Source organism: Mobula hypostoma, chromosome 5, assembly GCF_963921235.1.
Source record: "Mobula hypostoma chromosome 5, sMobHyp1.1, whole genome shotgun sequence".
Classification (NCBI taxonomy): domain Eukaryota; kingdom Metazoa; phylum Chordata; class Chondrichthyes; order Myliobatiformes; family Myliobatidae; genus Mobula; species Mobula hypostoma.
The window spans coordinates 79,347,280-79,367,865 of NC_086101.1; the positions used below are offsets into that span (position 1 = coordinate 79,347,280).

The 20,586-nt window shown below is 38.5% G+C and overlaps 1 protein-coding gene across 9 annotated transcripts in view; it reads right to left on the reverse strand.

Annotated features, from left to right (window-relative positions):
- mbd6 (methyl-CpG binding domain protein 6) overlaps nucleotides 1–20,586 on the reverse strand; it is a 234,674-nt gene that overhangs the window by 46,572 nt on the left and 167,516 nt on the right. For all 9 annotated transcript variants that reach the window (XM_063048607.1, XM_063048606.1, XM_063048602.1 and 6 more), the window contains one exon: nucleotides 11,421–12,416. In XM_063048607.1, coding sequence (XP_062904677.1) covers nucleotides 11,421–12,416 — 996 coding nt within the window. The remainder of the gene's footprint in view (nucleotides 1–11,420; nucleotides 12,417–20,586) is intronic.

Here is a 20,586-nt window from a genome sequence, read left to right on the forward strand (position 1 = left end):
CAATCCACTACAACCTCTTCTGATATACTATAGTTTTCTTTTGATAATATTCTAGACATTAAAGTAAACAGGCCATTTCTGGATTTCATTCATCTTTTAAGTGATCTCAAAATATTCACTAAAATTAGTAAATCATGAACTTCAACTGATTGCAGCACCATGCAAGTATTAATGTGACATACATTAACATAATTTCCCAAAATTAAACTTATTATCCTGCAGCTCTCAAGGTTCAATTTCCACTATTAACTACCTTCCCCATTTCAAAACCACCTACACCTACTTCCAATCAGGATTGTAAGAAATGATCTGATATTTAGGAACTATTAAAGTCAGCGATGGGCTATTGAAAATATCAATCCATCTCACAAATGACTTCATTCTTCCACTTGTTAATGTACTCTAGAACAACCCAATTCCAATCCAGTGGCTTTAAGTTGTAAATCTATTTAATTCGGCAGAGATCAACTTGCAAAGCAAAATTTGTAATATTGATGTTTGAAATTAATAAGGCAAAATTAAATTTTGAATTGCTTATATTATCATTTGAAAGAAAACAATCAAAATGGTAAAAAACCTGGATTGAAGACAGAACTTTTTAAAACATTTTTAAAATTATAAACTGTTGCGCAAGGACACAAGGAAGCTAGGACAGTAATCCCATTGGTAGTCTTATTTCCCTGCACTTATTCCCTCTGACATGCCCAACAATAACCAAGATTCTTTTTGTCATGAATGTTTAGTGAGGGATAATTTACTGGGGGCAATTAACCTACCAGCACATTTAACATGTGGAAGGAAACCCACATGGTCATAGAAATTGCCAACTGCTCTTTTGCTATCCTCCTTCCATGAAAGATTTTATCTCCTGATGGTATTCTCTCTTTGCTGGCACATTGCTGGAGCAGTTGAGCAGTTGCCTACCACAAAATGACTTTTGGTGAGAGAGCCTGGACTACTTAATCAGCAGGCTATTTAATCAGCGATTAGGACCAGAACATTTAGTTGAGCATTTTTCATTCTCGTGCTCAAGATACTGGAGCTAAACAACTAATCAAGTAATTCAGAACCCTAAGCATTCTTTCCATCTATGTTTCAGCATGATTAAGATGATGCATTTATCCACAAAGTCATTTCAGAAAATAGAATTTTATTAACAAACTAGTTTATATAATTTTAGCAATAATTTGCATTTACTCAATGCGTGAATTTAAGTAAACATACTTGAATGAAGCATTGTCAAAACAATTTGACAGAGCTACACAAGGATATAAAAGCAAAGGCCAGCTAAAGTTTCATTAAGGAATTAGGTTTTAACAGCACCCTAGAGAAGGAAAAACCATTACTAAAAGCAGATTAGGATGGAATTCCAGTATTCAGTGTCTTAGCAGCTGAAGGCTGTGCTTAGCAGTGGTGGAACATTTAAAATTAAGAGTCATGCAGAAAGGCCACTTGAATTCTCATTTTTTCCCCTGTAAGACACTGCTCAACAGGAAGCTATGTTCAATACATGGGAAAGGAGAGCTAAACTGCCCCAAAAATTTGCAGCCAACTTTTATTGATGTGCAATAGAAAGCATACTGACAATGGAATGACAGTATGGTACTGTAGCTGCAAGCTCACAAAGCACACCAACAGGTGATTAGGACAGCTCAGCACATCATTGGGATTCAACAACCAGACCTGGAGACAATCTGCAACTCTCCATGTCTACAGTGCGTTTGTAACATATTTAAATACCCATCCCATCCCGGACACTGTTTGTTCAATCTCCGGACATGTGGAAGGAGATACTGAGACATCTTAGCCAAGACAGTAAGACAGGAAAAACAGTTTCTTCCTGAGGTCTGTAGTGCAGCTGAATAATCTGACTTGCCAATGACCTTTAAGTGTTATGGACTATCAAAGGTACTCACTGCATGAAAATAAGAATCAGAATTATTATCACCAGCACGTGACATGAAATTTGTTAACACTGCAGCAGCAGTTCAATGCGATACATAATCTAGCAGAGAAAAATAATAATAAACAAGTAAATCAATTACATATATTGAGTAATTATTAAAAAATGTGCAAAAACAAACACTGTATATTTTTAGAAAAAAGTGAGCTAGTGCCCAAAGATTCAATGTTCATTTAGGAATGGGATGGCAGAGGGGAAGAAGCTGTTCCTGAATCACTGAGTGTGTGCCTTCAGGCTTCTGTACCTCCTACCTGATGGTAACAGTGAGAAAAGGGTATGCCCTGGGTGCTGGAGGTCCTTAATAATAGACACTGCCTTTCTGAGACACTGCTCCCTAAAGATGTCCTGGGTAGTTAGTAGGTTAGTACCCAAGATGGAGCTGACTAGATTTACAACCTTCTGCAGCTTCTTTTGGTCCTGTGCAGTAGCCACTCCATACCAGACAGTGATGCAGTCTGTCAGAATGCTCTCCAGTGTACAACTATAGAAGTTTTTGAGTGTATTTGTTGACATGCCAAATCTCTTCAAACTTCTAATAAAGTATAGCTGCTGTCTTGCCTTCTTTATAACTTCATCCATATGTTGGGACCAGCTTAGATCCCCAGAGATCTTGACACCGAGGAACTTGAAACTGCGCACTCTCTCCACTTCTGATTCTTCTATGAGGATTGGTATGTGTTCCTTCGTCTTATCCTTCCTGAAGTCCAGAATCAGCTCTTTCGTCTTACTGATGTTGAGTGCAAGGTTGTTGCTGCAGCACCATTCCACTAGTTGGCGTATCTCACTCCTGTACACCCTCTCATCACCACCTGAGATTCTACCAACAATGGTTGTATCATCAGCAAATTTATAGATGGCATTTGGGCAATGCCTAGCCACACAGTCATGTACATATAGAGAGTAGAGCAATGGGCTAAGCACACACCCGAGGTGCGCCAGTGTTGATCATCAGTGAGGAGATGTTTTCACCAATCCGCACAGACTGTGGTCTTCTGTTTAGGAAGATGAGGATCCAATTGTAGAGGCCCAGGTTCTGCAACTTCTCAATCAGGATTGTGGCAATGATGGTATTAAATGCTGAGCTATGGTCAATGAACAGCATCCTGACGTAGGTGTTTGTGCTGTCCAGGTGGTCTAAAGCCACGTGGAGAGCCATTGATCTATTGTGGCGACAGGCAAATTGCAATGGGTCCAGGTCCTTGCTGAGGCAGGAGTTCAGTCTAGTCATGATCAATCTCTCAAAGCATTCATCACTGTCGATGTGAATGCTACCAGGCGATAGTCATTAAGGCAGTCCACATTATTCTTCTTCTGATATAATTGTTGCTTTTTTGAAAGAAGTGGGGATTTACGCCTGTAGCAGTGAGAGGTTGAAAATGTCCTTGAATACTCCTGGTAGTTGGTTGGCACAGGTTTTCAGAGCCTCACCAGGTACTCCATCAGGACCTTCCGCCTTGCGAGGGTTCACTCTCTTTAAAGACAGTCTAACATCAGCCTCTGAGACAGAGATCACAGGGTCATCAGGTGCAACAGGGATCTTCACAGCTGTAGTTGTGTTCCCCTTTCAAAGCGTGCATAGAAGGTGCTGATTTCATCTGGTAGCGAATCATTGCTTCCATTCATGCTATTCGGTTTTGCTTTGTAGGAAGTAACGTCTTGCAGACCCTGCCAGAGTTGCCGTGCATCCAATGTCACCTCCAACCTTGTTCCTAATTGTCACTTCGCCCTTGAAATAGCCGTCCGCAAATCATACCTGGTTTTCTGGTACAGGCCTGGGTTGTCAGACTTGAAAGCCACAGATCTAGCCTTCAGCAGACAACGCACCTCCTGGTTCATCCACAGCTTTTGGTTTGGGAATGTACAGTAAGTCTGTGGGCACACACTCATCTGCACAGGTTTTAATGAAGTCAGTAACAACCGCAGCATACTCATCCAGGTTCAAAGATGAATCCCTGAATACAGTCCAGTAGGCACCCTTGTGCTTCCCTTGTCCATACCTTCTTGGTCCTCACTGCTGGTGCTGCAGTCTTCAGTCTCTGCCTATACTCAGGGAGTAGAGTAGAAGTACAGCTAGGTGATCAGACTTCCCGAAGTGAGGATGTGGAATAGTACGGTAGGCATTCTTGATGGTGGTGTAGCAATGGTCCAGTGTGTTGTTTCCTCCGGTATTGCAAGTGATCTGTTGATGGTAGTTGCTTAGTGATTTTTACAGACTGGCCTGGTTAAAATCTCCCAAAACGATGGTGAAGGAGTTAGGGTGCGCTGTTTCGTGCATCTTGATCCCATTACTCAGATCATCAAAAACCTGCTTGACATTGGCCTGAGGTGGAATGTAAACCACTACCAAAATGACCCCTGAGAACTTCCGTGGTAGAGAAAATATGAGAAGTAAAAAAAAAATCAAGCCACGCCGCAAGCATTGTAAGATCTGTTTTGAACGGACTGGAGTAGCACCGCAATCTCGCTGCTTTGAGTAATGACACTGAAGTTCTATTCTATTCATGCTTATGGGAGGGTAGTCAGCCAATTCTCTTTGGCTGCAAGCACAGGGTCAGGGAACTAGAAGATTGCCAATTCTTTGAGTATTACCTCGTTCTATTTACTTGTGTTTGGTTTGTGTTCCTCTACACTTTACTAAGTGGCTTTCAAATGCTCATGTACTTATCTCAACCATTTCTTCTATTTACAATCACCATTTGGGTGAAGACTCAGTTCTGATTAAATCTCTCCCCTCTCACCCTAAACCCATGTACCCTAGTTCTTATTCAAATGGAAGCTTGATAGTCAGAATGAGCTCCGTGCGTGTACTTGATGCATTCTACGTAGGAGAAATTTCAAAAGTCTCAATGCCAAGCTCCTGCTAATCTGTGATTTGTACATTAAGTTTGCAGATGACACCAACATTTTCAGTATAATTAATGGATTAGTTTGGTGTGAAAATGTAATTCAATCCAAATAATTGTGAGATAATGAAGTTAGGGTGGGCAAACGAGGTGACAGAAATCATACAAAAATTCTCTCTTCATTAAGAGGCCAGCTGAGTACATACAAAAAATGGAGCAATATATTTTATAATATGAAGGGAATCAATAAATATGAGAAACAGGAGCACAAGGAAGACACGTGGGATAATAGATATCTATGCACGATCTTAATGAATAGCAGGCACGTGAGGTCGAATAGCCACCTCATGCTTCTGTTTCTTATGTAACACACAAAATACTGGAGGAGGAACTCAGATCAGGCATCATCTATGGAAAAGGATAAAGAATTGATGTTTTGGGCTGTGACACTTCATCAGGATGAATGACAGGATTGAGACCTCTGTAATTGCACCCATGGAGAATGTCTTCTTTTTCTTGTCTTTGTTCATTAGCCTGTCATAATGTACAAGGATAAAGATCTTGAGAGCCTAGTATCCAGCATCCTGAAGGTTACAGATACAAAAGTTGGTAAGGCAGCATACAAGATACTTGCCCTTATTGACCAAAATATTATTTATTCCAGCAGGAAAGCCAAGGTGGAACTTTTATATAATGTACTATACTCACCATTGCATGGCTAATTATTGCTCTGCATATAATGCAATACAGAAAGAATGCAATAGTATGAGGAAAGGTGCTTATAAGATTAATTAGGTCGTTACTAGAGGGGAAAATGACAGTTGTAAGGAGATTGATTGGGCTAGTGTTCTTTTCTTTCGGATGCTGAGAAGAGATTCAATTAAGGTGCATAAAAGTATAGAAGGCTTATAATGGGTTGACAGGAAGGATTTCAATAATTAGGGGGCTATTTTAAGAAGAGGCAGAAGAATTATAAAGGGAATTGAGAAAAAATATTTTACCCAAATGATGGGGATTTTATCTAAATAGAAGGTGAAACTAGAAATTTTTAACACATTTAAGTGAACACGCGCAGCATCATAACTAAAGGGTACCTAACAAATGGCAATGTCAAAAAGACATGGACTTGATTAGTTGTAGGGTCCCTTGCTTGTCTCAAAAATATATCAGTCAAAAAAACAGTTTGAAAATGTCAAGAAGCAAAAAGTATGAATGGCAATTCCGGCAGTTTAGACCAGATGGAGTTGGGCAATATTACTAAGTAGGATGGACATGCAACTGGAAATTCATTTTGGGAGTCAAATGCAATAGGAGACTGGACAGTCCAAGATAAACTTAGTTGTCAAATGGACTGATATGGGCGGCTAAGGAGCGGAAGTTGTGTTCTTGTACAACAATTATTTAGGTCTTTTTGATATTTACTTTTAATAAACTCAGTATGTTTTTAAATGTATCTCAATGAACCACACTGCGCAAGAATCTAAAGAATCTTTTATCTTTATAAAAATATCTCCTTTCATGCTCCCCGCTCTTTGTACCTCATTAACCTCACATCTGATGATACAGTGAGATTTTCATTTTCTCTAACAGTTGGCAGTTTTGCTGCCAAGTGAAGCTGCATCTTTTTAGTTGCTGCAATTAGATGCTTTGGATATATTCTTCACAAATTAGCTGAGATAACCCAAACTCATTTCATTAACTCATTTTATCCAAAGACACCCGTAAGTCGACCTGAGCCAAAAATCACACTCATTAATACACTATTGCATCCAGCTGCAAAAATGTGTACAAGGATTGCTCTACATACATTCCTAAATTTTAAAAGAACAACACAGTTTTGCCTTCAATAGAAAGCCATCTCGTTTTATTATTCAGCCATGAGCCCAATTATACACACTCCAATCACCTTACTGATGCTTGCTAGCACAAGATAACCTTGCTGTTTTTCCTTCCAAGACTATTGCTCCCTCACACTCCATCTTGTTCCATCCAAAGGCTCCATCTTCTTCCAAATTTAAAATAGAAGACATCTACTAGCATCATTTCGAGGGAGAAGGCTGTAAATATTCAACAGGTCAGGCTCCGTCTACTGAAAAGCAGAACTAACTTTTCAGTCACTATTTCATCAGAACATCATGGGAAATGAAAGGTCTTCAACTTGAAATGATAACTTTCTCTTTCCACAGATGCCACCTGTTCTGTTGAATGCACCTGAAATCCAAAACTGAACATCTCATAAAAATACTTAAAAGAATTGGCATTGAATGGCCAATATACTTTAGTTTGCCTGTAGATTTTCACTCCTCACTCAGACTTCTTAATATATGAAGTAAACTCAAATGGATAAACAATGTTTAATTAAAAGATTGACTTACAGCCATTTTGTCAATTGGTTGGCACCAGCTCTATTACCAATGGTTTAGCGTAAATTAATTGTTTTGGCTGAAGACATTTCTAGTTTTGCTATCATTAACCCTACAATGCTGTAGCAAAGCTAGTGCAAAATGTCCATATATATCGCCATGGACTTGGCAATAAAACAATAACCTGCATTTATATTGATCCTTTACGATACAATAATTGCCCTATGCCATTTCAGATATGTCATCGTCATTTTGTGCCATGTTGCATGACGTGGGCAATCATGGTCTTTCCAAGACAATGATAGCTCTTGGTAAATCTTTCTACAGAAGTTGTTTGCCATTGCCTTCTTCTGGACAATGTCTTCAGAAAACAAGTGACCCCAGCCATGAACGACACTCTTCAGAGATTGTCTGCCTAGTGTCAGTGGTCACATAACTAGCACTTGTGATATGCACCTTTTGTTGTACAAATGGGAGATAAGCAGCAGAGGGATTTTATTGAAAGAATTCCAACTATGTGTGGACTATTGCAAGGCAGAAGCTACGGCAGACAACGGAAGGCAAAGGTAGATTTGAAGAGTTGAGATGGTCCAGAATCGTAACACAAGGTGAAAAATGACACAGCCAAGGAAGTAATCAAGTGATTCAAAGAATATAATACATTTTTAAAAATTGGAATCAGTGAATGAAAGGATAATAGTTAGAACAGTGCAGGAAATGGGGCTGGTTCACTGAAAATTCTGCTGCTCAAGTTTACACAGTAAAAATATGAGCAAGAAGAACCCACAAGGCCTGTGCAGAATCCTCAGTTAATGACATCATTGCAGGTGCTCTATTTTGAAGGCACGTTCATATTCTTAATTTCGCTGGCATTCAAAACTTTCAATCTTTGACTTAATATTCTCAATCACTAAGAATCTGTAGCCTTTGGGTTAAGAATTATAGGAATTATATTCCAACCCCTTCCTCTATATTTCTGTTCCCTAATTGTGGATTCTCCAGACAAAGGAAGCAGCTTCTCAGATCACATGCACTTCAATGACTGAATTGAATACAGGTCTGACCCAGGCAAAATCTTCTCACAGGATAACATCTGGCAAGCAATATGATGAAGCTGCTTTGTAGCACCTCCAAAACAAATATATTCTCTCAGGTATTGAGACAAAACTGCTTATTGTACTCCATTATAATTTCAAATCGCTCTGCAAAAACAAAACAAAATGCAGTTCTTTGTTTGCCTTCTCCGACATAGTGAATTATAGAAGATTCAAAAGATATGGATAAAAGTTATGCTAGAAACAATTTGGAATAGTTCTTTTGCTGAGAGCAATATTCATAAAAGTAATACGCATATATTAAAACCAACAATGTTTGCAACTTAACTAAGAAATAGGAAATCACTGTGCTAGACTGGGGAAAGTTGTTTTATTTTATTTTATTTTAGCAATACATCACGGATTAGGCCTTTTCAGCCCTTCAAGCCACGCCACCTCAGCAAACCCCGACAAACCCAATTAACTCTAACCTAATCACAGGAAAATTTACAATGAACAATTAACCTATTAAGATCTTTGGACTGTAGAGGAAACTGGAGCAAAGAGTTTGCTATATTAATCCACAAACAGATTTAAAGTATACTCATTGATGTATATTGTACTGTAGAAAGTAATAATTTTTCATTGCTAAATTCAATACATTACACCACCAATTCAGCAAGTTTTAATTGATTGAGGAACAAGTTTCCATGTTTAAAAAGCAAAGCTGCAGCAGAAAAAAAACCTCAGTTTACTTCCATGGTTGGTTAACTTTTTGGATTTGTTGTCAATTATTTTTCCTGCTGCAGAACAAATAATATTTACAGCTCTTTGCTAGCCATGGTAGTGGCAGTACACATGATTAAAAAAATAGGTTGGAAGCAAAACAGAACATATCACCACATAATTTTAAAACAGTCATCAATGAGAAGACATCAGTGCATTTTGCCAGGAAAGCAAAACCTGAGGCAATATGACTGTGGATGAAAATTTAATACATTTTCATTAATCAAGGTCCTATAGTCAATAAATGCTGCAAGTGGAAGTGGTTTTTGAAAAAAAATCTAAAATATATGTTTGAGAACAAGTAGATATCCAATTATACTCCTCTAATAATCACTTACAATACATTACTAACATCTACAGTACTGTGTAAAAGTCTTAGGCATCCCATATTTTTTAAATATGGGTTTCAGATGGTATGGTCTCCACAGAGCCCTGATCTCAATATCATTGAGGCTGTCTGGGATTACCTGGAGAGACAGAAGCAAGCGAGACAGCCAAAATCTGCAGAACTGTGCCAAGTTCTGTAAGATGCTTGGAGCAACCTACTAGCTGATTTTCTTATATACCTGCATGACAGTGTTTCTAAGAGAAATGATGCATTTTTAAAGGCAAAGGGTGGTCAAACCATACATTGCTTTGATTTAGTTTTATTTTAACCATTCACTGCTCTTTAGAGTAAAAGTTTTTAATATTTAGGAACTTAACTTTGATCATCTTTGAAAGCATCTTCGGTTTACCATAATTTTATTTACATGTGCCTAATACTTTGGTATAGTACTGCATGCAGCCAAAGCAGTACTACAAATCCCTTTTACTTGTATAATAATTCTGACTTTAAATTGTTTGGATAGTGCATTAAGATCATCAAAATGTTTTGGATCATAAAATGAAAGCTACATTATTTAGCACATTTGAAAGACAGTGTGCTTTTAAATTTGAGAGTGTTGCCACTTGCATATCATTTCAAAAACTCAATTACATTTCAGTTTTGTTAAGTACAGACACATGGGCAGATGTTAGAAAGGCTTTTGTTAACTATATTTCAAGGAAAAATGTTAGCTGACAACTAAACAAGTCAAAAATTCTATTTATCATTCATGGTAATTCATTGAAAAGCAGATGCATATTAGACCAGAAATAAATTTCTTGAAAATGCCCTCTGTTCTTTACCTTGGCCCATAATTTTGTGTCCAAGTAACAGTGAGGTTCATCATTGAGCATGTGCAAATGCTACAGCTAATTGGGTGAAAAACTATGTGAAGTAAACATGGAGATCCAGTGTTTCTCACTGAGATACCATACAGTGTGTGTGAAAATGGCAACAATTAGTTCAGCTCACTTCTGACGTGTATTGAGTAATACAAGATATAGTCTACATTTGTCACATCTACACCTAGTCGGAAAAGCAGCAAGGTTCAAACATATATAATGAAATCCAGAATAGTCAATTAAATTATCTTAATGATCTTATTGTTACATCCTCCCAATTTACACCAAATGTCACAAATGTGGTGTAGCATTTCGTGAGGTTAAAATATGATATTTAGTATTAACCCCTGCTTCTTTTCACGCTTATTTCAGTCTTTATTAATATCACATTGAAATCATTTAAATTTTTGTTGTCATGCCTTGTGCTAGCTATTTTGGAACCCGTTATTCTGACTGGCTGAGGATATCCAACTACTGTTCGTGGTCACTCAGATCCTAGATACCCTATTTCACTTGCCACAATTTCCTGCTCTCAAATCAATAGTTCTCAGTGCAAAATACCTATTGAAACTAAACAGACTAAATAATGCCAGCTTCCAAAATTCATTCAGTGTAAACAGTGTCACTTCATATCCTGAACCAAAAGCTTGTTATTTTATATTTCATGTCACTAAATATGTTGCACACTGCCTTCATGGGTCAATCCAGGTGATTCAGTTTTACAGAAAAAAATCTCATCTTTACATGTGATTCAATATTAATTTCACCCCAAAATAAATTTGCCAGGAACTCTGCATACAAAATTTGGAGATAGCAGTAGAAGTACCTGGAAAATAAGTAAATGGAGCTTCCCAAAACAATTACACTTTCCATTCATTTCTCAGTATCCCAGATATCAGAAGGGGAAATTTCCTGATCAAAATATTAATCCATCGTCCACGGACTTCCTTATGTAAATAGGGAGAAAAATTTACATTGCAGTCTATTATACATGTACCAACTGCTTTTCTGTGAAGTTGAAATGTTAAAAAATGGAGTATCTCAATAACTACAATTCAAAATGTAGGTGAAGAGGAATTTTTCTGAGCAATACATTTCTTCCAATACTCTCAAAATTTTTCAAGGAACACTTTAAGCAGGGAGCAAAATTTACATTGCAGAAATGTTTTTTGAATTAACACAATTAAACAATGTATTAATCACTCGCCAATTCAAAACTTACCAAGAAGGTTGGCTCCTAGCAAAGGGAGGTGTGGTAGCAAGGAGTTGTTCAATTTTGTAGGTCCTGTTGCATGCCCAGCAGCTGAAATAGGGAGCAACGATTCTGCCATTGACATGACTGCTGTCCCACCAAGAGTTGAGACAGCAAGTGCTGCTACTGATGATGTGGTAGTGGTAGTGGTTGCTTGGGATGAGGTTGCTATGGAAACCTCAGAATGATTAGTACCATGGTCCAAAGGAGAGTGCAGAACACTTCTCAGCAGATGGGGATTCAGGGCCATTAGTCCCGGGGCTGCTGTGACAGCTGGGAGGAGGAGAGGGTTTGTAGTAGTGTCATTGCTTGAAAGGCTTGGTAAAGGGTTCCCCAGAGGGTTTGTCAAAAGGGTTTCTGGTCTGTTACTAACTAATTGATTGCTATGTAAATGATCTGGCAGGGGTTGGATCTGTGTCACTGAAGGTGAAGGGTGGCTTTGTTGCTGTAATAAATCTGGGAGAGTCAAGTTAAAAGATGTAAGGGGTAGCATTGTAGTCTGTGTCTGGTTTTGAAACAATGTTGCCAAAAGTTGAACAGGTTGCAAAGTCTGTCCAGCCAAATCACCAGGAAGCAAAGTCAAAGCTGCATTTAAATTTGGGTTCAGAATTCCCAAAGGATTAACAGAGACTTCTCCCTTGCCATCTCCTGATGTAGGTAACATGTTCAACATATTCTGGTTCAGGAGCTGTTGCTGGTTCATTGTTAGAGGAATGGACAGAGAGCCAAGGAGATTTGGGTTCACAGGATGGGTATGATTGCTGCTTGTAGGGACAGCATGTCCAAACTGAAAAGCCTGGTTCTGACCAATGACGGGAAGTGTGCTGCCCATGGGGATCTGACTATGTAATGCATTTCCAGCTGCTGTTGTAACTATAACTCCATCTTGCAGAACGGATGTTGTCTTGGTAATGGCAAGTTGGTTGGTGCCAGCAACGGCCATGGATGCTGACTGGCCAGAACTACCTGAAACCCACAGACAGGTTAAAGATGAGCAAAATATCTTAATTTGTTGTTTTAACATTTACAGTGAATGCAGTTCACAAATGATTTTTTACATTAACAATTCAACACAGGAATCAAGATTGCACAGAGATTAATTACTGGAAGGCTTGATTATCTATTTCTCAAATGAGTTCAAGGGGAGAACTGTCACAATGGTTAGCTCTTCATTTTGTCTGTTAAAACTTGAGTATATTAAATCCATTCTTAAAACATTTAAACCTAATAAGCTGTGAACAAAAGACTATTAAATACAATGAAAAAAAACACTTTCACTTCCAATAAATGTAGGAATACAAGACATCCAAATTCAAATCAACAGTATAGTCAAAACAGAATGGTTAACAGCAATTATAAATTGTAGAACCAAAACATGTTTTTTAAAAATGAAACACACACAAAATGCTGTAGGAACTCAGCAGGCCAGGCAGCATCTATGGGAAAAACAGTTGATGTTTCGGGCTGAGACCGTTGACTGTATTTTTCCCCCCATAGATGCTGCCTAGCCTGCTGAGTTCCTGCAGCATTTTGTGTGTGTTGCTTGGATTTCCAGCACCTGCAGATTTTCTCTTGTTCGTGTTTTTAAAAATGAAAACAGGTTCCAAAATAAATTTGGGATGAAATAACGTCAAAAATTTTGAAAGCAACTAATTTTTTTTGTGTTGTCAATTCTTCATATTGACTTTAAATGATTTTTTTTTGTATTTCAGCTGACCAATTTACATTTTTTAAACTTTATGTTGCTGTCAACTGCTGTTAAGTTGTTGCATTGCTGTTAATCATTTCCATTATAATCTACCCGAAACACACAAGACAAAAATGATATTCCTGAAATTTGTACTTGAAGATAAAAGTGAAATTAAAGTCACTGATATTCTGAGCTGCCTTTGGAAGCCTGTTCATTACACTAGTTCACTACAATGGGGAAAATGTCAATGCATTAATACAAACATTTCACAAATATTTAAGTGGATCAGAAGATGGATTTGCCATTGGTTAAAGTCAAACACAACTCAAGTTTTGGCATCATGTTGAATGTTTGCATTAAGTATAATGAGGGTGGCCAATGGACAGATCTTTTTCTCCTTGGCTTCTTGAAGGTTCTATCAATATTTTGGAGTAGAAGAAGAATTCACCTGGGAACTAAATTATGTGCATTTGCCCAAATTATTTGCAAACAAAACTCCACACAAAATGCTAAAACTTCCTTTTCAGAGGAACCAAGAATTGTGATGGTTTAAAAAAGATTGTACATGTAATCAGCCAGAGCAATAAAATGTTATCAGCATCAATTTGATGATTCAACACAATTTCAACTGCAATAATATTAAAGTCACTGCAAAAATATTTTCGTCTATTTAAATCAACAACATTATGGCACTTAAAAATAGAATAACTGATTAGTTTATAGCATTTGATTAATAACAATTTGTGACAATCAGCTTCAAGTTCTTCAGTTGTATATGCACTTCATATTTTAACTGCTAGAATAATTTAAAGCACATCTAAAATAACCCGGTTAGAATATTAAGAATAAACTTTTACTTTTAACTAGGAAAAAGCATAGTTTGAATCTTCATAAAGATCGGCAAATTATATACACCAGAATCTCTGATCTACTACACATGGAAAACATACTCAAGAACTTCAGTGTTACAAGTTTCCCCAATTAAGTAACACTTGTGCTGCAAGTTTCCCCAATTAAGTTACACCATGATGGATCTTATGTTTCAACTTAAAATGACAAATCTGCAGCATCAACCAAAATAAATGGTTTTGAAAATACCCAAGCAATCTGATACCAGTATTTATTGGCCCAATGTTTTTTTTTCCTGGTTATTTGAAGGCAATTTACCGATTATATTTTTCACGATGCTATAACTTAACAGCAGGATAAAATTTATTACATTAGTGGGATGAGATCCAAATGTTTATTCCATAATTCCATTTAAAAATTAGTAACTGTTACAATATTTGAATGTTGAATAGCTTTTACACACAGAAAGAATTATAGTATTTCCTAAGTAAAAATGGAAAAGTGATTTATTGAAATTACCACAAAACTTTCCCACAAACAAAAAACCTGCCTAATGACAGTTTGAACACAATGGTCTGGCTGCTTATAATGCAGAGATACACGTCGTCTCCAGGGGCTACACAATGCAAACTAGTAAGGCTTAACAGAATGGAGAAGAATAAATTACAATTGAGATCAATTACAAATCACATACAAATCACTAATACATAGATCAGTTCACCCCAGATCACATGCATCTCAATGCTTCTGAATGGCTTTGCATTTGAATTAACATTAAGCTTTAATAACCACTTGAGACCCTACTCTTGAGGGAAATTCCGTTCCTTTCAGAAAGCTCACAGACTTAACTTGTGAATCAGTTGTTGAAATAGGAAATTGAAGAGTTTCTGCGGATGCTGGAAATCCAGAGTAGCACACGTAAAATGCTAGCAGAACTCAGCAGGTCAGGCAGCATCTATGGATACGAATAAAAAGTCAACGTTTCCAGCTGAGATCCTTCATCAGGACTGGAAAGTAAGGGGAAGAAGCCAGAATAAGATGGTGGGGGGAGGTCAGAGGAGGACAAGCTAGGTGATAGGTGAAGCCAGATGGATGGGGAGGGGTGGGGGATGAAGTAAGAAGATGGGAGATGATAAAATGAAAAAGCAAAGGGTTGGAGAAGAAGGAATCTGATAGGAGAGCAGTGTGGATCATGGGAGGAAGGGAAATAGGAAGGGCATGAGGGGGAGAGGATAGGCAGAAGAGAAGTAGCAAGAGGCCAGAGTAGGGAATAGAAGAGGGAAGGAAGGGGAAGGGGAATTACCAGAAGTTGGAGAAATCAATGTTCATGTCATCAGGTTGGAGGTCACCAAGATGGAATATGAGGTGTTGTTTCTTCAACCCAAGAGTGACCTCAATGGCAGATGAGGCGGCTATGGACTGACATGTCAGAATGGGAATGGGGATAGGAATTGAAATGGTATGCCATCAGGTAATTCCTCTTTTTGCAGATGGAGCTGACTGAGGTGTACGACAAAGCTGTCCCCCAATCTACTTCAGATCTCACCAGTATAGAGGAGGCCGCATCAGGAGTATTGGATACAGCGGCAACCCCAACAGATTCACAGATGAAGAGTTGCCTCACCTGGAAGGACTGTTTGGGGCCTTGAATGGAGGTGAGGGAGGTGAAGCACCTCTGCTGCTTGCAGGGCGGAGATTAACAGGGAGGGTAGAATGGATAAGGGAATTACGGTTGTGCAATTCCTGTGGAAGGCAGAGAGTGGGGGTGGGGGGAAGGTAAGGATGTATTTGGTGGTAGGGTCATGTTGAAGGAGTTGGAGAGAATGATGTGTTAGATGTGGAGACTCATGAAATGATAGGAGAACAAGAGGAACTCTCCCTGTTTAAAGGTGGAACGATGGGTTAGTGTGGATGTCCGGGAATTGGAGATGCGTGTGAGTGCAGCATCAATGGCAGAGAAAGGAAACCTGCATTCTATGAAGGGGGAGGACATTTCTGATGACCTGGAAAGGAAACCCTCATCCTGGGATCAAGATGCAGAAGAGACGAAAAGAACTGGGATGGCCTTTTTACAAGAGACAGGGTAAGAGTGATGGAGACAGATCAAGAAAGGAGAGAGAGGTATCAGAAATGGACCAAGTGAACCTAAGGGTAGGGTGGAAGATGGAGGCAAAGTTGATGAAATTGATGAGCTCAACATGGGTGTATGAAGCAGCACCAATGCAGGTGTCAATGTAGTACAGGAAGAGTTGGTGAGTATTACTAGGGAAAGCTTGGAACATGGACTGTTCTACGTAGGCAACAAAAAGGAAGTCATTGCTGGGACCCATGCAGGTACCCGTGACTACACCTAGAACCTGAAGTATGTGGAAGTCCCAAAAGAGAGATTATTAAGGGTGAGGATCAGTTCTGCCAGATACAGGAGGATGGTGGTAGAGGGGAACTAGCTGGGTCTGTTGAAATAGAATCTCTTTGAAAATGGACGCAGTTGGGTAATTTAAAGAGATGTTTTCAAATAAACAATGTAATTAATATTATACATAAATTTATAATAGCATTTGTTAGGGCACTACAAAGGAAAATTAAACAATTGCATTTATTCAAAAGTAGCAAGGACTTGAAGTTTAAAACAGGAAGCCTAGAAAAGTGGTTAGTAAATATTTTTCCCACCTGGAATAGATACCGTATATCATACTTCACTGGGACTTTTGTCCTTCTCAAAACATGCCCTAATTCAGATTACCTGTATGTTGCAACTTCAAAATTTTCAGACAATGAGTTGCAGATCACTTGAAAGACTGCTCAATCTTCATACGCAGTAGTTATCAAATCAAATTTAATGCAAAGGGAATATATTTTGGGGATGGCAAGGGAGAAAATAAAATGTACAGCAACTGATCACAACGAGTAGAGAGGAACAAAAACTGAAGTTGAGTGGACATGCTATTAAGACCATAAGACAGCAAAAGAATTAGACCATCTGGCCCACCATGTTGCTCCATTTTATTATGACTGATAATTATCCCTTTCAACCCCATTCCCCTGCTTTCTCCCCATAACTTTTGATGCCCTTTCTAATCAAAAGCCATCAACCACCGCTTTAAATATATCCAATGACTTGGCTTCTACAGCTGTCCAAGGTGACGAATTACACAGATTTACCATCCTCTGGCTAAAATAAAATAAAGGGACATCCTTGCATTCTCATGCTGTGCCCTCTGGTCCAACACTCCCCTACCAGGAAACATCCTCTTCATGTCCACTCTACCCAAGCCCTTCAATATTTGATAAAAAGAGGGGGGGGGGGGGAAGAGAGAATCTCATTGAAACCTCATTCTTCTAAATTCCAGTCAGTGTAGACCCAGAAAATCAGCAGACTATCAAATGCTCCTCATATATTTCCAGAGATATCCTGGTGAACCTTCTCTGGATGATTCCTTCTTAAATAAGGGGCCTAAAACTATTCACCATACTTCAAGTATGGTCAGACCAATGCCATGTAAGGCCTCAGAATTACACCCTTGCTTTTGTATTCTAGTCCTCTCAAAATGAATGTTAACATTGCATTTGTCTTCCTTACCACTGACACAACCTGTAAGTTAATCTTTAGAGAATTCTGCACGAGGACTTCCAAGTCCTTCTGCACCTCTGAATTCTGCATTCTCTCCTCATTTAGAAAATAGTCTATGTCTTTATTCCTTCTACCAAAGTACATAGCCATAGACTTCCCTACAAAGCATTCCATCTGTCACTATTTTGCCCATTCTCCTAATCTATGCAACTCCTCCTGCAGATTCCCTGTTTCTTCTACACTACCTGCACCTCCACCTATCTTTGCATCATCTGCAAACTTGGTCACAAAGTCATCAATTCTGTTAACCAAATTAGTGAAAATAACATGAAAAGAAATATTCCCAACATCAGCCCATGTGGAAAACCAGTCACCAGTGGCAGGTGCCCAGAAAAGGTCCCCTTTATTCCACTCAGTCTCCTGCCAGTCAGTCAATCTTCTATTCATGTTAGAATCATTTCTGCAATACCTCGGGTTCTTATCTTGATTAGTAATCTCGTGTGAGGCACCTTGTCAAAGGTCTTCTGAAAATCCAAGTAAACAATATCTACTGACTCTCCTTTGACTATCTTGCCTGTTATTTCTTCAAAGAATACCAACATATTTGTCAGGCAAGATTTTCCCTTAAGGAAACAATGCTGAACTCAGCCTATTTTATCATAATCCTACAAATACCCTGAAACCTCATTCTTAATTATGGGCTCCAACATCTTCCCAACCACTGAAGTCAGCCTAACTGGCCTATAATTTCCTGTCTTTTGCTTCCCTTCCTTCTTGAAGAGGGGAGCGACATTTGCAATTTTCCAGTCCTCCGGAACTATTCCAGAATCTAGAATTTCTTTAAAGATCATTACTAATGCAATCACAATCTTTTCAGCTACATCTTTTTGAATCCTGGGTTAGGCAAATTAGCTGCCTTCCGACCTTTCAGTTTCCCTAGCACCTTCTCCTTAGTAATGGCGACTACAAGCACTTCTGCTCCCTGACACTCCAATTTCCAGAATACTGCGGGCGCTTTCCACAGTGAAGACTAACAGAAAATACTTACAGTTCACCTGCCATTTCTTAGTCCTCCATTACTACCTCTCTAGGATCATTTCCCAGCAGTTCATTATCCACTCATGCCTTTCTTTTACTCTTTATATATCTAAAAAAAAACCTTTGGTATGTCTTATATTATTGGATAACTTACCTTCCTATTTCATCAGATTACTCCTTATTGCTTTGAATTATAATTTATTAACTTTCAATATATGTTGACCTACATTTTTATAAATAGTTTGGAATACGGAACACTGAATAAATACGAATCACCAGTTAATGTGTTGTAAGGAAATTATGTTTATCCTGGACATCTTACTTTGGAAGATTGTAGGCATGAGGAGTTTGCTGAGAGGCTGTGGTCAAAAAAAGGAAATATTATGGAAATTGAGTTCAAGAGAATTTTGGGGATATCTGGTGGAGATGTTCAAAGATGCGAGGGTTGTTTAGAATCAGAAGATATTTTTAGTTGGTGAGTTGTTCATTAGATCATTAAGGATGAAATTAACTTGTTAACAAAGAGATGATATATCATACTATATGATGGAAATTAAATTATAATAGCTTTTACTTGAACAAAAACTTTCATGTTAAACAGCACTTAAAAGGATAATTTTCAGAAACCTGGAATATGTGCAGTTAGCTCAAATACCTTTAATTGTGCTGCAAAATTTTATAATTTCATGATAATTCCAAGATGAATATCATGAGAGAGGTCCTTCTTACAACATTCTTCAGTTTATTACACAGTCTTACGTGTAAAATCTATTGAAGGGAAGATTCAAGACCAAATTGGATGGTAATTTGTGAGCCAGATATACTTTTAAAAAATGGAGCCATTCAGGAAATTTCTTTGTCTCTCTGGTTTCTAATTTCCTGGTTCAGCAAAGCTTATCGAAAAATAAACATGATTGAATAGGAGCAATACACACAGAATGCTGGAAGATCTCAGCAGCTCAGGCAGCATCAATAGAGAGGAATAAACTGTCAACATTATGGGCTAATAAGCTGGATTGGAAAGGAAGGGGGAAAAAGCCAGAATAAGGTGGTGGGGGAGGGGAAGGAGAACAAGTAAGCAAGTGATAGGTGACCAGACTCTCAAACCCCTCCCCCATTTCTCTTTCTATTTCCCTTTTGCCCCTTCTCATCTATCAGTACCTTACTCTAGTACCCCTCCTCCTTCCCATTCTCCCATGGACCATTGCCCTCTCCTATCAAATTACTACTTTGATCTGATGGTAATCCGATTTCCCTCACCTGGGGGTAAGTGGGTGGGTGAGGAGGGGGAAATGAAGTGAGAAGCTGGGAAGGGATAGGTGGAAGTGGCAAAAGGCTGAAGTAGTAATCTGATAGGAAGGACAATGGTCCATGGGAAGAAGGAAGGGTGCTAGAGAGAGGTACGGATAGGTGAGAAGGGGCAAGAGGGAAGTGGAAAAGGGGGAGGGGTTTGTGGGCCTGGTTGAGCTAATGGCGAAAGAGTCAGATTACAGCAGTGATCACAGAGGTTGAGTGGTGACAGAGAGTCCCAACGAACTCCCTAAGTGAAGATTTAAACTTCTTCAGGGCATGGCTCAAAGAGACTTTGCAGTGGAATAGCAAATCATAAACATTATTTGATTGAATAGTAAAAAGTCTGTTTTATACATTTAGGAGTTGACATTCCACTGCATCTTCATTTCAATGTAGTTCATGGAACAGGAGGATAAAGAGGACGTCGAAATCCATTCCACACAAGATTAAATATGAAACACAAAAAATCATCACTTTGCTTTTAGACAATTGATACTTTATGTCCAAATACTGTCTCCAGTTACAGATGGGAGCTCATTCCAGCTGTATATCTTAACAAGAGATGAATAATCTGAGGTAATTAAAAATATCAGGAATTCAGAATGACATAAAGCGTCCCAGGCAATGTCTATTTTATTTAGCCAGTCATAATATTCATTTTCCCCAACTGAGTCACCTTAGGACATTTTGCTTTG